General features: G+C 39.7%; 1 protein-coding gene across 3 annotated transcripts in view; it reads left to right on the plus strand.

Moving 5' to 3' along the window:
* The first annotated feature begins 4,712 nt into the window (after positions 1-4,712).
* The window catches only part of atp10a (ATPase phospholipid transporting 10A), a 33,916-nt gene continuing 21,988 nt past the window's right edge, over positions 4,713-16,640 (plus strand). The window contains exons 1-10 of one of the 3 annotated variants that reach the window (XM_040128471.1): positions 4,713-4,843; positions 4,924-5,367; positions 8,886-9,090; positions 9,769-9,854; positions 12,585-12,691; positions 12,782-12,913; positions 13,119-13,249; positions 14,329-14,581; positions 14,683-14,900; positions 14,981-15,175. In XM_040128471.1, the coding sequence (XP_039984405.1) occupies positions 4,943-5,367; positions 8,886-9,090; positions 9,769-9,854; positions 12,585-12,691; positions 12,782-12,913; positions 13,119-13,249; positions 14,329-14,581; positions 14,683-14,900; positions 14,981-15,175 (1,752 nt within the window). In that variant the 5' untranslated portion in view covers positions 4,713-4,843; positions 4,924-4,942. Of the gene's footprint in view, positions 5,368-8,885; positions 9,091-9,768; positions 9,855-12,584; positions 12,692-12,781; positions 12,914-13,118; positions 13,250-14,328; positions 14,582-14,682; positions 14,901-14,980; positions 15,176-16,640 lie in introns of all 3 variants that reach the window. The other 2 variants (XM_040128474.1, XM_040128473.1) reach the window with 2 other exon arrangements.

Raw genomic sequence — 16,640 nt, forward strand, 5'->3', positions numbered from 1 at the left:
ACTCCACTACATTGCAGAGAGAAATCTTATACTTTGTAACTCTCCTACATTTATCTGATAACTTTAGTTACGAGTTACTCTTCAGATCAAGATTTTACATATGTTTATAAAAGTACAATGCACCGTTAAAAGTTTCCCATCCTTGTCAAGATTCAAATGTCTATGGTCTGTGAAAAGTTCCACATGAAGAGATGAAAAAAGAAAAAACAATACACCTTTGTGAGGCTGCAAATAAAAGATTATTTTCATTATAGATTCATCTGCTGATTAATTTTTTCAATTAATCAGAAACATCAGAAAACACTGAGAAATGCCCATTTCAATTTTCTAGAGCTCAAGGGGACTTCTTTAGATGTCTTTTTTTGTCCAACAGTCCAAAACCCAAAGATATTCAACTGAATATGAGACAAAAAACACAGAAAATTCTCCCATTTGAGAAGGTATAACTATCAAATGTTTATCTCTTTTGCTTGAAAAATGACTGAAATAATGAATCGATTCTCAGATTTATCTTGAGAACCTTTGCAGGGGCCCAACCCCCAGGCTGGGAACCACTGGACTAAATTACCTGTTATACTGTATAGTAAATAGTTATAACTAGCCGCAGTGGGATCACCTACAATGGTAAAATGCAGCTTAAGCATTGACACAATGACACATAAGTTTTAACTATCTACTAATAGAGTATATGATAAGTTTTCAAGAATGCGTACTTTTACTTTTTTTTGCATGCATATAGCTGATTGTATTTCTGTACTTTCACTCAAGTAGGATTTTGAATGCAGGACTAGAGGTGAAGTAAATTTGATTGTGGGCTATACTGTATGACAACTGCGTTTGCATAAAGTCCACGAAGCACACCCCCTGCATTCAACAGAAACCAAAAATAGGGTCTCTATATTTTTTGGAAACTATATTTCATGTGTTATGTTTTAAGCTCTGTTCAGTTATATGTACTGTAAGTTTTATTTTCCAGCATGAAGGTCTAAATGGTGTTTCAAAGCCTTCCCCCTTACTGTGCAAAATACAATCTAAGGGGAAAATGCTGAAACATTTATTTATTTATTATTTCTGGCCTTAAAACTACTGGATTCTGCTTTAAAAAAAACACACAAAATGTGTAAGTTGTTAATTTACTTCAAAATACTACTCAATACTATTCAAAAACACTTAATGACGTCAGTATAGTCAATAGTAGGTACTGCAACCAATGCCTTATGTGTCATCTTTATTTAAGTTTTGGCTCTTTCAGTTTGTACTGTATGCTCAGGAAAAATTGCCATAGCTGATGTTAAACACGTATAACATATAGTCTTCATGTGATTACTTGAGGCCTAAACATCTATGGTTTGGAAAGTAATCTGGAAGCGTATAGCCTGCGAGAATGCTTTTTCCAAATATGTATGATATCCATGATATACAGCGATCCATTGGGTTGTTGGGAGGGGGGAGTCCTGGTGATGTCATTTATATGTTACACTGAAGGACACCGGGATGAAATCAAAGTGAACACAGAAGGAGAGTGAACTGGTATTAAATCAGGAATGGAGTGTCAGCACCTCATCACTTCCTCTCATGTCATCCTTGAGACGCCAAAAGACTTTTTAATATTCACTAATAAAGCCACGTGTTGTGGGCACCAACAATTTTGTGTAGCATCGCTTACATTTGCTGAATGTTTTGCTTTCATACTCAATTTCAATACCAATCAGTCAAGTTATTATTCAATATTATAGGGCATTTTTACAGCTTTGAATCACAAAGAAGTATTTGAAATCTGCGATCCAAGGCCAACTCCATTAATTAGAGGATAGCAAAGGGGAAGAAAATATGAATATGAACTCCACTCAGTGACAAAATGAAAAAGACCAATTCTCCAAAATTTCTGCGAGTAGAGAAAAGAAAAGAAACAAATAACGTTTAAAGATATCATTAGTGGGAGAAACCAGGACTAAAACTTTATGAATGTGTTTTAGCACTTTGTCTATCACTGCCACTATCCTAACACCAGGCAATGATAGCCTACAGGTGAGGAGATTTTGTCATCTTTGAGCCTCTGAAAAACAAAAACCTTGTTTTCCAAAAAGGAACAAAAAGCATGGGATGATTTTATTATCCGTTGAGAAGCACAACCTGATTTATTTTTGTTCTCATTGCTTCCTCAGTGCAATAGCTGGCTTTTTGAGGCCAGAGTGGGCCTGTGACTCAGATCCACCTCACTCTGGTCATTCATCATTTGGAAATTGAATTGTTCTCCATGCCAAGATGCCACAGTGTACAATCAGCCATTAGTTTTTAGCCCAACAGTTGGACACTCCCATAGCAAATTGCTGTAGACTGCCCTGGGATAGGCCTTTGATTTATCTCCTCAGGGAAACCTGCTTGCCAAGTGGACAGTCAGTCTCTGGGGGTACTAATATTTCAGAGCTTTGAGTCTCATGCTCATTCAGTGTATTACAGGGCTCATGAGTCCACATTCCCTTTAGGAATGTCGTCCTACAATATAGCACTGTATGCCATGTGTTGCTGTTGCCTTCTAAGTCCCTGCAACAAACTTTAAAGGCCCCATGTTCAGGATTTTCTGACTTTGGTAACTTGCAATGGTACAATCTAAAAAGGCACAGCATGCTGTCTGTCAAATTTTGTACAATTATGTTTACATTTTTCCTAGAAAAATGGCAGACAATTATATTCTAAAACACTTGGTAATAATGGTTGCTCAAATATTTCTATAAATTATTTCATTTTAATTGGGTAAAATTATATATGAAGAAAAGACTACTAATTGTTGCTTGAATGCGGTGCAATAAATCTGCAAAACAGTGTGAAAGGCTGTATGGAATTTTACAAACGTATATAATAGCATGTCAAAAAGACAGCAGTTTAATTGATCACTTCAGTTTAGGCATCGCAGTTACACATGGTCTTGTTTCTAACTTAAGAGTCACAGAGCCTTTGTGATTTAAAGCTGCAGTCATAATTTTTTGGCCACTAGGGGGGCAGAAAAACATCAAGACAAAGTGACAGATAAACAGCCACCATGTACCACAAGGTTAAGGTCAGTTTATACTTCTGCGTAGAATCGACTTAGAGCCTACACTGTAGCCTACGCAGGTGGCCTACACAGTTGTGTGCATTTATGGGACCGAGGTGAGCATCAGGCTATGGCGTAGGCTATGTTGAGGCTAAAGCGTAGGGTACGCAGCTAAGCCATGCCTACACTGTACCTACGGCGTCAATTCTACGAAGAAGTATACACTGGCCTTCAGTTGTCATGGCTACCATGTGAACAAAAAATTGGCTACTTTCACTTTCACCAAAGAAACATTAATATTCATTTGGAGTTGTGTCTTTACCCAACAAATGTAAGCATTTGTCTTTAGTGAGGTAGAAAGCTTGTCTCTTTGTCTCTTTTGGTGAAGCTGGTGTAACGTTTTAATGGGTTATTTCAGGTTTTCTATATCAATGAGGCTGAGGAGCTTCACAGAATCAGTAAACTCGCAGTGTTTGGCTCTTAGTTAGCCTAAATTGTGCTGTAAGCTAGCAAAGAAAATTAATATGGCCGACACTCTTTCATAAACCACCCATTGCACAACCTTGACAGCCAAAAAATAGCTGCCGATGCTTTGTCAGTTTAGTTACATGAGATGTGGCCTTGCCGTAAGATATTAATGTTTAGTGATGGAAAATTCTTTTTAAAGACCATGGCAAGTGTCTGTGTGTTACTGATTTCAAGCTCTAGAGAAAATTGCAATAACAAAAAAACACACACGACTTCCTGATTGAGCCATTTGCCACCAGTAAGGCAAGGTCCCATTAGTTTTCTGTTTGGATAGCACACAAGCTAGTTATTATCCTACTTCAACAGTCTACATAAAATTCATCAAAAGTAAAAATAATAGAAATAATAATATAATAATAATGTAATACAAAAACTCTACACTTCTATTGAGCAAATCTGTATATATTTAGTATATGTTTAAATAATATACATACTAACCACATACAGAATATTACACTGGACTCTTATTGTGTATGTATAAATTCAGATTTCATAGTAGAGTCCTAGCTTTTAGTTTCTAGTTGTATTTTTATTATTTATTTCTTATCTGCCTCTTGAGTTACCTTATGTTGTTTGTTTTGTGATTATCATGTTATTTGGCTGCCTAACTTAATAATTATGAATAAGTATTCTATCTGTTATTATTATGATTATTATTATTATTAGCTGTAGTAGTAGTATGAAGTACAGTAATACTTAAATTCAACATTAGATTGTAGATCACAGACAGGCAATGCTTTAAAAAAAAATTACTCTTTTTACGTGGTGTAACTCATATTTTCACCAATTTGTTTTAAACGCAAAAAAAAAAAAAAAATTCTATAGCCTTTAAACTTTGGATATTAGGCCGCTTCCTGTGGGCAAGTATAAACTCCAATAATACCGCGTGGCACTTGGAGACACAAAAAAAACCCCAGGTTGGATCGAGGAGGGGCCTGCGGGTCAGATTTCCAGAGGAGTACGACCACTGACCCGCTGGCGAACGTCCTGGCCGTGCTCAGCGTGCGCGCGTCCGCTGATCCACACACGCAACGCATGCATGCGTCCACCGGCAGAGGCCCCATCCACATGGTGTAGAAATCGTGCGCCGAGCTGGGGGAAGTCCAAGTTATGCCTCCCTACTATCTCAGCATCCTCCCCAGCAATAGGAAAAAAAAGAGAGAGAGAGAAGCCAAACAAGCAAAAGTTTTCCTCAGACTCGCGAAAAGAGGAGTCGACATGGATGAAAACGAGCTGTTCGCGTGACTGAACGAAAAGACTGACGAAAAACTTCTGCACACGGTAAAAGAATGATAACATAGGTGGCACTTTGTTTGCTTTTTTTTGTATGAGAGGACACGAAAACCTAAACTGTGGGAAAGTTTGAAGCAGGGACGGGCTATGGCGCGGGAGAGCGAAGACGCCGGGATGTCCAAAGCTTCAGAAGTCAAAAGGCAGAGAAAGAAGAAGACCAAGGAGAACAAAACCAGGACTGTCCACGCAAACATACTGTATGACTACGCCAAAGGGGAGGAAAACCCAAACCGACACTATGCAAACAACAAGATTAAGACGACCAAATACACTGTGCTGTCTTTCCTGCCAAAGAACCTTTTTGAACAGTTTCATAGGTTTGCCAATGTTTACTTTGTTTTTATCGCTTTGCTGAATTTTGTTCCAGTTGTCAATGCTTTTCAGCCAGAACTCGCTCTGGCTCCCGTGGTTTTCATTTTGTCTGTCACTGCCATCAAAGACTTATGGGAGGACTACAGGAGACACAGGTCGGATAAAGAAATCAATCACATGGATTGTCTGGTCTACAGCAGGTAAGTTGGGCCTCAATGCTAGCAGCCAGTGTCCAGCTGCTGCCGAAACCTTGTGTGTTTGTTCCTTTTTCCAGCGGTATACATCGTACAAACTGTCCTTCCCCAATGCCTCTTACACACACTTACATCAGCTAATGAAGAAAGACTTTTCCAAACTTTAAAAAGAAGGAAAAAGGAAATCAAGACATATTTACTCTCTTGTCAGACCATGCAAACTGGCCTTCATGCATGAACCCAGCTGTAAGCCTCTGTCAGATATTCAGCATTTGTGAGTCCAGGATCGGGGGAAAAAAGTACATTTAAGGCGTAGGAGCTAAACCTGGCTCACACTTGAGGAATATATATCACACATGGAATCCAAAAGTCCAGAAAACCTCCATTTTACCTGCCCACCCATCTGTCAGAGAGGTGTGATACTGTTTTTCTGATGATACAGATGTTGCCGGAGTGCTGTCATTGTTAATTATGAGTCAACGTGCAAACTGACAACCTGTTTCTCCCCTAGGCTTTCTCTACTACTAACTATTTTCCTGAGCCTGTGTGTGCAGAGTGTATTTTGCTAATGAAAAGCAGCACTGTCGCCCATGTACAGAGCATAATTCATGGTAGTCAAAAGGCTCAGTGTTCAGCGGCTCCACAGTTTTAGCTAAGTCTTGACCCAAGTTGTTCTGTCAAGGTTGGACATAATTGAATTTTCTTCTGCTGTAGCAATATTGTGCAAAACATCTCCTTTCTCAACCTGGCAACAGCTGACTTGACTAACCTGCACGGCAGCCTTATTTAAGTTTTCCCAAGTTTAAATACAGAGTCGCTCTCGCTGTGAATCGCTTTCCTTGGCTGAAGAACGTATAGCTGCAGATAAACCTATATCTGGATAAATTTAATCTTCACACAGGTAAAGTAGAGGGAGTCTGTATTTATGATAAAGGAAATTCCACTGTTAGCAAAAATGGAAATATTTACAAGGTCTGAATGATGGAAACAGCTGTGATTTACCACAGAGGATTCCTCCTAAGTGTAGATTTTGGAGGAACTACAAAGACGTAGACATACCCATTGAATTCCCACATTTGCACTAGTAAATATAGTTCACTGGAATGTAAATAGTTTGCTCTTAATCTGATTTACAGAATGCTAACATCCGCTGGTGCTGTTCAGAACCAATCTGGACTTCTGGTCCCTGAACACCCAGTTTGACCGCAGTTTACAGTTTATCTTGCTGTTGTCTGTCTAAGCAGATTATATTCTTCTATAACTGGATCATTAATAAGTGATGTGGGCCATCTTTTCACTGCTCTGTTTACTATAGTTATTTTGTGGTAAGGTAAGATAAATTTTACATTTAATCACCATTGAAGGACAGACTTTTGACTGTCGGGTTTTTTTTGTTTGTTTCAGAGATGACTTAAGGTAGGTTTTAAAGAAAATCTATAAAAAATAAACAATGATAAAATAATTCAGTGCTTGGAAATCCCTAATAGGGGTTAAGTATAGCTGTTTATTTCCTTCAGGACTCATGCACACATTTTAACAGTATAGTGTTAGCAGTAGCTGTGACTTTTTTTAAACAAAAATCGCAAGTAAGAGGAGCGCTCAGGTGTATTTCTGACAGACGTAGTACTCATAGATACACTATCTCTGTATGTTATGGTTACAGGGGGGCTGTGTACATTAAATAAGGTGTAAAGTCAAAGATAAGAACGTGCTCATCAGATTCATGCATATAAAATTAAATGTATCCAAAAGGTGAGCTAACATATTTACGTTTCTTCAACGGTTGTAGGACTTTGTCTTTGGTTTTATTTCTTTGTGATTATTCTTGACTCTATAAAAAAGTGTCCTCTGTTCTTTTCTTGAAAGTACTCAGCCAGAAAGTAGAAACTGAAGTTACGAATGACAGTTGTTTAAATTATCGATTAGTTTGCTGATTATGTTCTAATTCAAATGACTCATCATTTGGTCCATAAAAAGTTGGAAAATACTGAGAAAAGGCCATCAAAATGTCCCAGAGCCCAGAGTGATATATTTAAATGGCTTTTTTTTTTTTTTTTTCGAACCAACAGTCGAAAAATCCAAATATGTTCAGTTTACAATAATCTAAGACCAGAAAAAGCAACAAATCTGCACATTAGAGGCGCTGGAACCATCAAATCCTTTGGCATTTTTGCATGAAAAGATGATTATGAAAATGCCAATTATTTCTTGAACAATTGTTTAGATAGGAAATGTCAGAAAATAGTAAACAATATCTGTTATTGGTTATCCAGAGCCCAAGGTATTGCTTTCATATTGCTTTTGTTATTCAACCAACAGTCCGAAACCCAAAGACGTTCAGTTTACTGTCGATGATAAAGAAAAGCAAGAGATAATCACATTTGTGAAGTTGGAAGTAGGGAATGTTTGACACACTAATCAGTTGTAAAAATAGTTGCTGAAAAATTTTCAGCCAATCAACTATTCTTTGTAGCTCTACACTGCATGCAAACTTTGGGCAAACCAACATCCCAAATAAGTGCATTTTAGCAAAAAGTCATATTTAATGATTTAATTAATCTGTGCTCTAACAATTTTTTTGTTTCTCAGGTTATTGATATATTTTCAGGCAATAGAAAGATAGGACATGTTACTAACAGTTATGACAATCAATTTTTAGTATCTAATGTTCTCTGTGTTATTTGTTCTGCATTGATATTGTTCTGTTCAACATAAAGGAAAGGAATGTTTTTATTTACTCTGATGTGAAACCCCCTCCCCCATTGTCGTTTGGGGGGGGTTCCTTTTACTCCTGTAGTGTTGTTTATAGCTTGGAGATATGTATTATTTAGCATATTTGCCACCAGGATCATCATATTAGTCAGAAATTAACCCTGTTCACCATTGGCACGGTCTCAGACAATTATTATCCATCCATGAGTGTTTTTGCATGTGAGCAGTTGAGAATGCGGAAAATTCTGCTCAGAGTAGTGGCATCATGTACAGTAACAACTTGACCACACAAACTCGTTTATAGTAAGACAAATCCGTCTGTTGGCGCAGACTAAAAATAGAAAACCTCTGAGATTTTGAGTTTTGCCTTGTGACAAAGACCATGTTGTGCCATATGACTGGGATCCTTCCTCTTAAGTTGGAGAATAATGTTTGTTTAAACCTCTGACGAAGTTCCATTCCTTCCACCTGCATCCATCCCAATATGTACTGAATATAATCTTCTGAAGATGCAGAGTCATATTCATGCTAAGCTATATTTTGGACATCTTATATATTTCGATGGACATATTGAGGAAGAAGTTGAGAGGAATATGCTCTGTAGAGGAATTTGGGAGTTGGTGCCAACAGCTTTACCATCAACACAACCAGGCTGACCTCTTTCATGCGTAACATACTTGCTGCCCCTTACAGATTTAGGGAAGTGGAGCTTAAGTTTCTGTTTATAGAACTACCAATTATTGAAAACAATAGCTCCACATCTTTCATCCCACAGCTTACTCCAGATGTTTACCCTCTCCTTGTTCTTGCAGAGCGGAGAGACGCTATGTGGAGAAGTACTGGAAGGAGGTGCGGGTGGGAGACTTCATCAGGCTGCGATGTAACGAGATCCTCCCCGCCGATGTTCTGCTGCTGAGCACCAGTGACCCAGACCGCCTGTGCCACATCGAGACCGCAACACTGGACGGGGAGACCAACCTCAAGCAGAGGCAGGTCGTCCGCAGTTTCTTTGACCTGGTGAGACGGATGCTCATCGCTTCTCGTATCCACAACTGGTCTCTCACACAAACTGGGTCTGTGTTAGATGCCTTGTTTGAAGCAGAACCTTACCGTTCTTAAAACTTTGAAAGTTTAATATGTTTGCTGCAGTCTCAGCCTGCTTGTTGGTTTATTTTGGTTAGTTAGATAACTGGACAAGTCCTGGCCAGGTTGTGGATTTAGAAGAAGTTATGCGATATGAGTCAAATTGCTTGTAAGTTATGTGGCTTTAGCTCACACCCTTCTGCCAATCAGAAATGAGAATTTATCCACAGAAAGAGGCTAAAAGATCAGTTCCAGTTGTACTGCTGTTTTATTTTGAAAGTTAAATTTTGTAGTAGCGTGCATCTTTGTTAGTAATCGTTGTTGCTCTTTACCAAGAAAAACCTGAAATCACAAAGGTCATGGAAAATATATTAATAACTATTTTAAACAGCATTTTTAAGACTCCTCTGGGCTTTTCACATGTGAACTAGCCCATGCAAAAGAAAAAAGCAACTCATCGTTCACTGCACCTCAGGTCATCTAAGAGGGCTACATAACGAAATACACCAATAAGTCACACACACACATGCGTGAGGTACTCATTTGGTCAGAAATTGCGTTCTTTACCTGAATCAGAAATGATAATTCAGCTGTTTGTTTTCTGTTTTGCAGGATTGTGATTTCGACCCCTTAAAGTACAACAGCATCATTGAATGTGAAAAGCCCAACAATGACCTGAACAGATTCCGAGGCTACATGTGAGTATATTCATTTGACGGCTGCCCACCAAGTTGTTTACAACAACTGTTTTGAACCCAAGATGCTCAATTTTCTGATTTTTTTAACTCACATTAAAGTTTTCAGGTTTCATTTTCATTTCAATGTAAATTAATGTAGCACCATTTTCAGTAATGTTGAGCTTTAAAATGGTAATATTGTGAAACTGCAGTTTGTTGACAATGCAGGAGTTTTCAGCTTATAATTATGACTTAAAGTCCAAGTCAAGATTACAATTTGCCTTCTTGGATCTGGTTGCAGGGTTTTGCCCATTTGACCATGCACATTTGAAGATGTATGTGCTTCCTCTATAACCAGATTAAAATGAACCATCAACTGCTCTTTGCAGCCTGATGACCAAAGCTGTAGTTCCGAGGACTGTACCGGAGCTAGCCCGCTTGGGTATTTAGCAGCTACAATATGCCTTTCACTCTGAGCTGATTCCCTTTGTAACACCTAACTTCCTGTTTCGTCTGTTTTTGCTGTAGAAATGCTCAAAGTTGCAAGATATATTTTCTCGGGATGTTTGTACATGATTTTTGGGTCCAGTGGACATACTAAGAGAGAGATCTCACTTCTCACTAATCACTTTTTTTATCCCTCATAAATAACGTCTGAGCTGATTACCTTGTGTTTATTGTACCTTTCAGTATGATCCAAGACATCCGTTCATGTACATGTAGTGTTATATTGATCTACCAGCTTTGATTCAACTCCTGAAAATAGTTGTTTAATGTCTTCTGTGGTTCTGGAGGAGCCTTTTCAAGTCTGAGAAATTCTGGGCTTTTCTGGGCAGTGAGAGTCAAATAAAAGATAATCGAGTTGCATTGGGGGAAATGCAGTATCCAGTGTCTTTTGAGCTTAACGAATACAAGGCACGAAAAGTCAGGTTATCGCAACATTTGCTGTTTTGATCTTGACACTAAATTGCAGGAGTGCCCCTTTTTAAAAAAAAAAAAAACAACAAAGAAACTGGCATGCGACTTGGCATCAGTCAGCACTGTTACATTAGAGTAATGCACTGGATATCTGGAGATATTTGATGCATGCATTGTGTTAGTCTGTGTTTGTTGTATTCATGAGTTTTTCTGTTTACTTTAATCCTTATCACTTTGCTGTTAATTATTTTACAGTTAAATTAATAGTTTGAAATTTTGGCAAATATCCTTATTCGAAGTCTCTGCTGGTTGCCTGGAAACCTCATCATGACAACTAGACTCCAGGAGGTAACTTGGCTCAGCCGGGAAAGGCGAGCACAAAACCCACGTCAAACCTGAATGTTTCGTTTTTACGCTTCAGTTTTCATACGGTCTAAACAAACAGGATGCAGTGTGTTAATTAGTGCGCTTTAGAGGTTCTGGTAGGTGGATTTTGTTACCTTCGTACAGAGCCAGGCTAGCTGTTTCCCCCGGTTTTCAGTCTCTTTATGCTAAGCTAAGCTAACCAGCTGCTGGCTGTACCTTAAAATTTATCGAACCTCTCCTTTAAGATATTCATAGTCATTTTTATCATTGAGATGGAGATTGTTTGCATTGCCCAACTCCCAGCTATTTTCAGAGACCTGAATTCATGCCAGGTGTGTCTAGACGATCTTCTTATCATGTCTCCACACCGAGGCGTGTTGGATAAGTTTGTGTGAGGCTGAAGATGAGCCACGTCCTCTGAGTTGACAGTAAACCAGCTGGGCTGACCCGCACTCACATGATTATGACATGTATTCTTTGCTCAGAAGGAGACCAGATGCTGCAGATATTCAGTTGCCAGGCTACAGTGGAGCACAGGACACAGCAGCGGAAGGGGTGTTGGGGGGGGGGCAGTGTCTTGCTTCAGCAGTGTTTTATTACATTACGGCCAATGGCACTGAGTCTAATCTCTCTACCTTTCTGAGAGAGAAAGCACTCTGTGTCTCAGACTATTATCAATTTCTCGAACGGTGTGAGCTATGAACTAGGACGAACTGCTTGTGAACTACGGCTGCTCGGAGCGCAGGGACATTGCTATTAATCTATAATGGTGGTGACGTGTCAGGTGGCCTGTTGTCAGAGGCCAAAGGATGAACATTCCTGTTAGTAAACATGCTGACAGTTGCGTGACTGTGAAAGAGAGTACAACAGAGATGATTAAATGCTGCTCCCAGCCAAAGGGTTGTTTAACTAACACACTTGTAATCCTTGATTTAGTAATGGGATTAAGGCTGACATTAAAAGATCAACTCTCCCCTACAACAGGCACATTTGCCCCTCATTTAATACAGCTCAACATACATCTAACTTTTAGTTAAAAAACTTCTTTGGTGGGACGGCTGAGAGCTGAAATGAATCTTTATGTGGCACTGACATTCCAAATGAGTCTGACGAGCTTTAAATGAAAGAGTCTGAAGTGAGATCTGAGGGTCAGCGATGAAAGCAGTGAATTGCCTGATTGACTCTAAGCCCGAGGGGTTTCTGTGGAGCAGTAGCACAATCAGTGCGTCTATATCAGAGGGTATTTGTGCTGAGATAAGGGCTCTTGCTGAGGGAAGACCACGATGCTTTGGAGCCTGATCGATTGAGGTGCTCAGCAGAATAAAGTGATGTCTGGTATAGAGAGATACTTTTTCTCCTTAAGCATCGGTGTTTTTCATCTGAGTGTAAAGACATAACAATGGTCATTTCGCCTTAGTTTGATAAAACCTTGGACTAGAATTTACAGTAATTTTTATGCCCTGACAGAATCCATCGAAGTGGCAGAAGAGATGCACTTTACAAAGAGAACCTGCTGCTGCGAGGCTGCACCATCCGCAACACAGAGGAGGCCGTGGGAATAGTCATTTATGCAGGTTAGCCCCCAAAATAACTATGTTGTCCGCTATCACACTCCATATTTGACCGCGGACCAGCTGCTCTTAACTGGGCGTGTCTCTTTGCAGGTCACGAGACCAAAGCCATGCTGAACAACAACGGCCCGCGCTACAAGCGCAGTAAACTGGAGAGACAGATGAATGTAGATGTGTTCTGGTGTGTCATCATCCTGCTGGTCATGTGCCTGTTTGCTGCTGTGGGTGTGTAGCTGTTTAAGAGTTAACGCTTGTGTTGGAAAGCCTTGTAGCCGTATTTAGAAATTTCAATTTAAAACCTTCATTTCTTTAGATTTATTGTTAAAAAAAAAAAAAAAAGTCTTGTTTTGGATTGAGTTTACTTTGCTTTTATTTATATCTTCTCATTCCTGTGTTTATATGAGTTGACCTTGTAGTGTTGCTGTTCCAGGTCATGGACTGTGGATGTTTCAGTATGGAGATAAGAGACCTGTGTTTGACGTTCTCAGTCCAGAGGGGACAGATTTATCACCCATCATGTCAGCGATTTATCTCTTCCTCACTATGATCATCGTCTTTCAGGTACGAAACTGGGAGAAGCTCAAAGAAACAAAGGCACAGATAAAGATATAAACAAGACATACAGTATCAACTCAAGTTTGAAATGATACATCCCGCTGTACACAGGTATTTCTATAAATCAAAGCACTGGCAGTTATTTGTGCCCCCTAAGGTGTGTGTGGGACCTTTAGTCTGGAAAAGAAGTGAGAAAGTACATGTTTCATGTTGCAAAATAATCTTTGTAATAGATGATAAAAATAGGAAAAAGTGCCACCTGCTATTGTTTGTTTGTTTGTTTGTTTTTGCTTGCATGCAAAAACAGCAGCTAAAATGTCACACTGTCCTGTGTCAGATGTTGCAGCTAGTTTTGTAGGTCAGTGAGGATAGCAGTTTGGTTATGCTGTACAAACAGTAACTGTTTGAGGCTGGAGAACTACCAGATTTGCCAGACATTGCTTGACACACTTTTAAATAAACACATGACTCTGTTGGTGAGGGCACAGGCAGAGTCTGCAGCCTGAACTCCTCTCCCAAACGTTGTGACTCATTTCTCCGGAACTGTTTTCCAGAAATGTTGCCCGGAAATGTCCCACTTGGGATTACACCAACATTTTTTTAAACAATCAAACATGTACCAAGTACACTTATATATCATTGTTTTAACTATATTAAGGTTTTGGCCTATAGAAAATGTAACTGGAAAGCTGAAAACCTCAACTGTTAATCCATAACTTTTTAGCTACCACAGATGTGCATTAATTTCAGATATCTGTTATAACCATTACTTTTAGGTACTTCTGCTTGCTGACTGTTTTTTTTTTTTTTTTATCCTCACAACTTGTATTGTCCAGGTGTTATAGCTGACTCCCAATGTGGATATAGTTTTTATTCAAATCATAATTTCTGCTTTTTCAAACTAGCTGACCTATCTCCATATACCCCAAGCAAACTGCAGATGTATCCCCTGGGGTACACAGACCCCTGGTCGGGAATCAGCTCTCTAAAATATACATACTGTAAATGTCTGACAAAGCAGGCTGGGAAAAGCTAATTACCAGCTCTAGGTCTTTCTTTCAAATAAACACTCTCTCCTCTCCTAGGTGCTGATACCCATCTCCCTTTTTGTGTCGATTGAGATCGTCAAGATCTGCCAAGTGTACTTCATCCATCAGGACATGGATCTCTACGATGAGGAGACAGACTCTCACCTGCAGTGCAGAGCTCTTAATATCACTGAGGATCTCGGCCAGATGCAATACATCTTCTCTGACAAGACAGGCACGCTGACAGAGAACAAGATGGTGTTTCGCCGCTGCACAGTGGCAGGGGTGGAGTACTCCCATGATGCCAATGGTGAGACAAGCCAGTAAACACACATGCACTCTCCCTCGCAAAAACAGTTAGCAGTCCTTGCCTTTTTAAGTCACTCTTAATGATGTGTGTATGTTATCCAGCTAGAAGACTTGCTATGTACCAGGAGATGGACTCTGAAGAAGAAGAGTGCACGTCTCACGGTGGCACCCTGCCCAGGCGGGACAGTGTAACCAGCCACCAGAGCGCCCCGGTGGTGCTGCGCTCCCAGAGCACCAAGTCCCACCGCAGGACGGGCAGCAGGGCTGAGGCCAAGCGAGCCAGCATCCTGTCCAAGCACACGGCCTTCAGCAGCCCCATGGTCAGTGTGCGTCACTGTACCGCCGACCTTGTGCTCTGTTCTGTCTGCTCTCCACTGATAAACCCTCCTCTATCCTGCAGGAGAAAGATATCACCCCCGACCCTCAGCTCCTAGACAAAGTCAATGAATGCAGCAGTCAGATGGACTTCATGCGTTTTCACAGCCAGCCAATGTCCCAGCTGCCCTCTGACCTCTCAGACATCATTGATTTCTTCATCGCTCTCACCATCTGCAACACGGTGGTGGTGTCCTCCCCCAACCAGCCCAGGCAGAAGGTAAAACTCACTTCAAGAAATCTCTTCTGTCAAGCCTTTTTCAAGTTAATAAGGAACTACCTCTTGATGTGGTCATATATGCTGCCAGATAGTTTTTCTTTATCACATTTATTTTGTCGTAACTATATTTGGAGCTCTCATGTACAGTTCACAGTTCCTGGTTCTGGTTTGACTCTCTTGCTTTTCTTACACACGTGTGTGTGGGAAGCAAAGTAAATGATCGCATCCAACTAGCAGGTAAAACAGGCCTTGTGTTTAATTACTATAATAGACCCGTCTCTACGACTGGAGAAAAAGCTAAACTTGTAATATAGTGCTGACAGCATTTAAATGACTGGGTGCTCTCTCGCTGGAGTCAACAAAATGCAACTTACAAGGTTCTCTCTTCTCTCTCTATTAGTCCATCCTTTATCAGAGAGTTTATTCAGGTAGTTCAAAGTTAGAACTACAGATCTCATCGGAAAAATCTCATCTGGAAAATGATTAATTTAGCAGAAACAGTTCATCCTATTCTCTTATGAATATGACAGGGTGGTGTCAGAGTTTTTACAATCCTCTGAAAATATACCCAATCTTTTTTGAAGTATTTGTGGAGCAGTTTTGCTTTTATTGGATAGTTTGACAGTGATGATGTGACAGGACATGATGGGAGAGAGAGGGGAGGACATGTCACTAGGGGCATCGTGAATGTACTGTATGTCAAGTTATTTGCAGGTCTTCAAAAGTCTCAAAAAGCATTGAATTCAGTTCCCTCATAAAAAGGCCTTGGAAGGTATTAAAAAGTCTCTCATTTCATTTACAAAGGCCTTGAATTTTTTTTCTTGCCTGCTGACGGTAATATTAGTTATTACTTCTGGCTGTTGGGAGTGTTGCGCCATCAAAAGAGCCATGCTAGCGGCATAGCAATGTTGGTTATCCAGGACAGACAGAAATATCTCAAAAACTTTTGGATGGATTCCCATGAAATTTGAGAAAAATGTTGTATCAGATCGGGACCGTCTTGAGAATTCCTACAAATGCATCGTCTCAGTGCACCAATTTCACAATAAGCCACAGTAGTGTCTCTGATAAGTTTTTCATTGTTTTTTTTTTTTTAATCTTTGGACCTTTATCTTGTGGTTCTCATGCTCCTGAGATTGGCTGTAAGCAAAATTCATATCTAGAAAGCTGGTCTACTGATATCCTCCCAAATCCCTAACATGAGGGCCTCTCTAATGTCTAATTTTTTTGTTTTTCTTTTTTTGAACAACATGGGCGTAGCTTCCATCTTTTCACAAAAAGAATTCAAATTGTTAAATTTATTTTTGGCTACTTTAGTATAAAAACACAGTCTCAAAAGCACAAAAACTTTCCAAAATACTCAGTGTCCCTTTGCACGTAGCTTTCACTGTTTTTCTGCCCGTTTCTTTGATGTGCTCTGTCCAGTCGCAGTTGTGTATCCGTGTTTTGTTTTGTTTTTGTGTGA

Source organism: Xiphias gladius, chromosome 6 (genome assembly GCF_016859285.1).
Source record: "Xiphias gladius isolate SHS-SW01 ecotype Sanya breed wild chromosome 6, ASM1685928v1, whole genome shotgun sequence".
Classification (NCBI taxonomy): Eukaryota; Metazoa; Chordata; class Actinopteri; order Istiophoriformes; family Xiphiidae; genus Xiphias; species Xiphias gladius.